The 6,639-nt window shown below is 42.3% G+C and overlaps 1 protein-coding gene across 1 annotated transcript; it reads left to right on the forward strand.

The window, feature by feature from the left end:
- The first annotated feature begins 280 nt into the window (after window positions 1–280).
- Window positions 281–3,959, forward strand: LOC115732699 (MDIS1-interacting receptor like kinase 2-like). Its single transcript, XM_048273477.1, has 4 exons — window positions 281–930; window positions 1,000–1,133; window positions 3,059–3,319; window positions 3,574–3,959. Exons 1-4 carry the CDS (start codon window positions 281–283, stop codon window positions 3,957–3,959), a joined length of 1,431 nt encoding a protein of 476 aa, XP_048129434.1.
- Window positions 3,960–6,639: the final 2,680 nt, after the last annotated feature.

Consider the following 6,639-nt stretch of genomic DNA (forward strand, 5'->3'; position numbering starts at 1 on the left):
ACGGTGTATCTATTGAAGCCATAAGGTGAGCTAGGAGAGTGAACCAATATTTTGACTTGGTCTTGGATGACGTAAAGATTGTCATGACCCGAGTGCACAATCGAACGATAATAAAGAATAATAAAAAAGAGAAATCGAGACACAAAAATTTATCTACTGAGGATAATAAAGAGCAACGAGGAGAAATCGAGACACAAATATACTACTTCATTCTTCTACAAATACATCGGCCATTGAACAAGAAAAGCTCCCCTCCTCATACCCTAAAACATCCAGTCAAATGGCATCATCAGCTCAAAAACAACTCCCGATGCTCTTCCTAGTTTATGTCCTTCTCTTGCTTATTTTTATGCAAGAATTGCCTCATCCTGCTTCACCCAACAGCTCTCCTCTAATGGCCGTCGCTCTTTCCAGTAGCCAAACAAGAGATGAGGAAGTGAAGGCACTTCTAAAGTGGAAATCTAAGCTCAATGAAGAGAGCCGCTCTATCTTGTCCTCGTGGAATGGTAGCGACACCTGTTCGTGGCAAGGACTTGGTTGTGATCCTCTCGGAAGCGTCATCAACTTGAACCTCTCGAGCTCCGCCCTCCGCGGTATGCTTCATGATCTCGATTTATCCTCGTTGCCCAACTTGGTCACGCTTAAACTTGCCAACAACTCGCTCTTCGGGGACATCCCCTCGAGCATCGGCAACCTTTCCAAGCTCGCTTACCTAGACTTGTCTCAAAACCTCCTTTATGGAGACATTCCGACCCAACTCAGATCGTTGCGGTCTCTAAAAGTTCTGGACTTATCATCGAACAATATCACGGGTTCGGTCCCCAGCTCTATAGGAAGCTTGAGTAACTTGACCGGCTTATACCTTCAAAACAATAACATCTCCGGGTTCATCCCTCGAGAAGTAGGAATGCTCAATTCTCTCAATGATCTGTTTCTATATAGTAACCACATCGGTGGCCGCATTCCATCTTCCATTGGAAACATGAGGAGTTTGATGAGGTTATGGCTTTTCAATAATGATCTTATCGGGTCCATTCCAATAGAAATAGGAATGTTGGTGTCTCTTAGTGAGCTCGACTTATCAGCCAATTACCTCAATGGATCTATCCCTCCAACTCTAGGAAATTTGAGTAATTTAGCCTTTCTTTACTTCTATGAAAACCAACTCTCCGGTCCCATACCTAAAGAAGTTGGAGGAATGAAATCTCTCGTACATCTTCAGCTGTTATACAATGATCTAACATGTTCAATCCCATCTTCAATAGGGAACTTGAGCAACTTAAACATTCTTTATCTTTTCCGGAATAAGCTTTCCGGTCCTATTCCTCCTGAAATCGGAAACCTTAGATCTCTCTCTGAACTCTCTATCTATGCTAATAATCTCACGGGATCTATCCCGGAAACGATCGGGAAGTTGGGCAACTTGACCCTCTTGTTCCTCTTTGGAAACAGTATCTACGGCCCTATACCTCCTACTATCGGAAACTTAAGCAAGCTCAATGAATTGCACCTGTACCAAAATAAGTTGTCCCGCTCTATTCCGAAAGAGATAGGAAGGCTACGTCTCCTCGTTAAAGCGGCTCTATATCGGAATAGCCTTGAAGGCTCTCTTCCCATTGAGTTCAACAATCTCACATCCCTCACAAGCCTACAACTATCTGATAACCAGTTTGTCGGCCAACCGCCCCCGGATATATGCCGTGGTCAAGTTCTTGAGAACTTCACTGCTCAAAATAATCACTTCACGGGACCGATAGCACGAAGCCTGAAAAATTGTACGAGCTTGTATAGAGTTAGGCTCCAAAATAACCATCTAATAGACAATATTGCGATGGTCTTGGCTCATACCCCTACTTGGATTACCTCGAGTTGAGCAATAATGAACTTTACGGAGAGCTTCCACCGAGATTAGGCGAATGGAGCAATTTGACAAGCCTGAAAATCTCCGGCAATAAATTATCGGGCATGATACCGCGTGATGTCGGAAAGATGACTCAAATTCATGAACTATACTTATCTTCAAATGATCTTATCGGGGAAATTCCAAAAGAACTTGGAAAGTTGCGGTCTACGCTAGAGCTTTGGCTGGATGGCAACCGCCTGGCGGGCTATATTCCTCCTGAAATTGGAGCATTGTCTGAACTGGTACAAATCAACGTCGCAGGAAACAAGCTAAGTGGCTCTATCCCCGGAGAACTCGGGGAGTGTTTGAACCTTCAGTATCTAAATTTAAGCAGAAATAATCTTGAGCAGAGCATTCCAAGTGAGATTGGCTATCTGCACTCTCTTCAAAGTCTCGATCTAAGTCTAAATTTGCTTCTTGGAGATATACCTCGACAGCTTGGAAAATTGCTCGGTTTGGAAACACTCAATCTCTCACACAACCAACTCTCGGGCTCAATCTCACCGACTTTCGATGATATGACAAGCCTAACATCCGTTGATGTATCCTATAATGCGTTAGAGGGTCCTTTACCAGAAATTCCAGCCTTTCATAATGCCACAATTGCTACTGTAAGAGAGAATAAAGGCTTGTGCGGAAATATTACAGGTCCGACGCAGTGTCCGGTGTTGGCGAAGAAACAGAAAGACGGAGACAAGAATTTGCTGCTCATTTTACTTCCTACTTCTGGTTGCGTGCTTGCTTTGTTTCTTGTAGTTGAAGTTTTAAGCATTGTACGCCGAAGAGCAAGGCATGGAGAGAGCCATTTGCCAAAAGCGAGCAGTGAAAATATGTTCGAAATCTGGGGCTATGATGGAAGAATGGTGTACGAGAACATTATTGAAGCCACCGAGGAATTCGATGCCAAATATTGCATCGGCATGGGAGGACATGGGACTGTTTATAAGGCCAAGCTGCGATCGGGTGAGATTGTTGCTGTAAAGAAACTTAACGAAGCACCGGATGTTGAAATGGCCGGTCGAAAAGCATTCGAAAGAGAGATTCATGCTTTGATGGAAACCCGACACCGGAATATCGTCAAGCTGTACGGCTTTTGTTCGAGCTCTCGCCATTCCTTTCTGGTTTATGAGTTTCTTGAATCGGGTTCCTTGCGGGATATATTGAAGAGCGAACAAAGGATAACAATGTTCATTTGGAGTAAGAGATTGAATGTCGTAAAAGGTGTGGCTTATGCTTTGTGCTACATGCACTGTGAATGCTCTCCTCCTATAGTACATCGAGACATATCGAGCAAGAACATTTTACTGGACGAAGAATATGAAGCTCACGTTTCTGATTTTGGCACGGCGAAGGTTCTACAACCTTGTTCATCCAATTGGACTTCCTTTGCAGGCACCTTTGGATATGCAGCTCCAGGTCGGTTTTTTCGAAATTTCATCCCACTTCACTTTATAGACGGGAAAATGCTTATCCTTAACTACCTTGCTTTAAACTTCTAAATACCTAACACCAGGTCCAAAGCTATTCATACGATTTGAATGTTCGATAATGGGTTAATTGAGATTAGGCAGCCGATTAACAAAGGGAAACTTTTTCCAAACGAAATGAAAAATCTAAAATTCCATTGGAATCTAAAGAATGCATTGATTTATACTTAATTCTTTATGTAGAACTCGCATACACTATGGAAGTGAACGAGAAATGCGATGTTTATAGCTTCGGAATGGTGACATTGGAAGTGATCATGGGAAGACATCCAGGCGATCTCATATCATCTCTTGCGTCCACATCTCCATCATCGCGGCGCCATTCAACAGACTCTTGGCCGCTGAAAGAAGTTTTAGATCAGAGAATTCCGTACCCGAAAGGCTATGTGCTGGGGGAAGTGGCTGTGGTGATAAAGATGGCACTTTCGTGCATAAGTCCCAAACCAGAGCATCGTCCGAGCATGCAGCAAGTTTCTCGAGCGATATCGGCACATAGCCCGATCATGTTAACCGCATCAGAGGACATCAAGTTGGAAGAACTAGTCGATCCTACATGCTTCACTTATTGAAATAAGTTCCGTCTTTCTGTTGCACCCAAAGGCCACAAGAAGAGCGAAGTTACTGTTGGCACTGCTTTGCTCATTGGTGTCATACGATAACGCATATATACTTGTAAATCTCAGGTATTCTTAGTCATTTCGCGTTGATGTCTGTAATTTCTTCTTCTCATGTAAGATTTAAACTGCAAGATTCGTTAGTTTCCACGTTATTTCACTATATGAGTTGTGCGGACCAACAAGTATATTTTTCATAGATGATGATTGTTAGTTGATCAGTCCATCAGTATAATCAGAACGAGCGAAACAGGTCACTCTCTTCGTCCCTCTCTTTCATCTCTCACGATCATCCTTCTCTCTCTCCTCATTCTGCTCGCTCCTCACGACCATATTTGCCGCCGCAAAACCCTACTGCCACCCTTTCCACCGTGCCCACATTCCCCCGGATCGCCCGCACGGTCAACCTTGACCTCTCCATCTAGGATCCCCAGACCAAGGTCATCGCTTCCGGCTTGTGTTCTACTACTGGCCGTCTTCGAAGAGCTTCTTGCTGGATGGGGAGTGGAACAAGCTGGTCGTCAAGGGAGGAGGGGCTGGAGATGAGAGCTCTTTCAGGCTTAAGATGTTCCAATTCGTCTTTGATTGCAAATGTTCGATGGGAATTATAGCTCTTCGGTTGGGGGTTTCCTCCATGTTAATCATCAAATCAGTAGCAATAGCTTCTTATTAATGATTTGCTTGGGAATATGCTTTCGCTGGAGTGTTCAGATCTTCCTCAACGGCAATCCTTCAATCCTTTTTAGGATTTTTTTCATGTGAACTTTTACTATGCGATTTTCCATTTTTTTTCCCCATTTTAGAGAGTAAGTTTAGTAACAGAACGGGATTTACGGAAAATTCGATTGCTCGTTAAATTAATTTGTCGTTAAGAAAAATTCAGTTCGTTCAATAAAGCATGCATCCAGAAATGCGTGTCACAATACATGCGCACTTTTCTAATTCTTCATAGGTATCTTGAATTTTTATTTTTTATTTTTTACATTTCTTCATTATTTACTTAGATCCCCATATTTTATTTTATTTTTATTTTTTAATCCTGTTTTCATTTTTTTCTGAAACTTAGGGTTTGGCCAGCGAGGGTGGCCGGCAACCCTCGCCGGATCCGGGAGTGGGCCGCCTTGTCCGGGGCCATTGCGGCCTCGCTAGCCTCGACGATGGCCTTCACGGCCTCGTGCTCGGCCGGCGGGGCTACAATGGCCCTATGCGAGGCGGCCCTCGCTAGCCCTCACCCAAGGGCCGGTGAGGTTTGCTAGCCACCCTCGCCAACCAAATCTTAAGCTTTAAAGTAAGAAAAAAAAATTGATTAAAAATTAATTCTTTTAAAAAATATTTTTAAATAATGGCCACGTCGGCGCCGTCCATTCTACGTTGCGTTGTCTGCGATTTCTGGCGAAAATTGGCCGGATGGACTGAATTGGTACTAATGCAAAAAAAAATGTATAACTAAATTGATCCAATTGAAATGTTTAGAATTGAATTGGTACCAATATAATAGGTTTATAACTTCTTTAATACTTTTCCCCATAAAACTCTATTTTTTTTTTTTTATCATTTCTTGTTGATTTGTCTTGTTAGCTTGTATTCTCACGTTCGAACTTATGGCTACGTATCATGGCAAGTGATTACTTTGGTCAAATTACTCTCGTTGGTCAATCGACTTTTGACTTACTGGTTCCATCGTTGCCTCTTCCAATAGGATGACGTCTAAGTGGAGATCTTTTCAATGTATTCCTCCTGGGATTTACCCTACTCAACTTAACACCTATATATCGTCTATGTTTAGCCACTCCTGTCGAAAGCAGACATGATCAACGGTCCAGATAAACTTGACGTACTATGTAAGACATCGAGAAGAGGATCCAATTAAGTCATTGTGGAATGATCGATCAAAAAATTGGGATCAATTAAAGCAGTTCGACCTTTCCTTCTGCGCCTATGTGTATGTACTGTTCTACCATTTTCTAATAACTTTGGACTCGTGTTTCATGCTCTATGTACATGAGGAATTTGTCCAATCTTCTTCTATGTCGTGTTTCACCCGGCAGAGAAACATTCTTCCAAATCGCTATCATATTAAGTGGGACGTGAACTTTAGTGTCACCTTCTCTTCCCATCACATCTTCTGTCCTGGACAGATTTCGAAATTTTGCCTTCTCATGTTAGAATTTGTGGTTAAATATCATGGCAAGTGGTTGGTTCAAAGCAAAGACCTTAAAAATCTTTGTCTGAACTTTGGGACTTAAAAATTCGAGGGTATTCCCTGAGATAAAGGAAAGAAAAATATTTTTTTTCTCAATTTGAGAAGGTGTCTGTGGAGAAGGTAAACTCGCGTCATTCTTCGTCCGGTCTTTCTTTATGCCGTGCTTGACCGAGTGGAGGGATCTTCTCCAAAATCTCTATCACTTCAAGCAAAGGGATCTTGATTATGCTAACAGCACATTAAAGGCTCCCTATGTTTCACAAAAATTAAAAAAAATTAGAAAATATTTTTTTCGTTGCTTGTATTGCCCGATACAAACGGAGCTTAAAATTCATTTTTTTTTTAATCAAAGCAATGGTAATCACTGTATGATCGGGTATGATTTATCCAGTTGCGCCTATAACACCACCTCACGCCAAAGTTGTTTTTTCG

This window comes from Rhodamnia argentea, chromosome 2 (assembly GCF_020921035.1).
Source record: "Rhodamnia argentea isolate NSW1041297 chromosome 2, ASM2092103v1, whole genome shotgun sequence".
NCBI classification, from domain to species: Eukaryota; Viridiplantae; Streptophyta; class Magnoliopsida; order Myrtales; family Myrtaceae; genus Rhodamnia; species Rhodamnia argentea.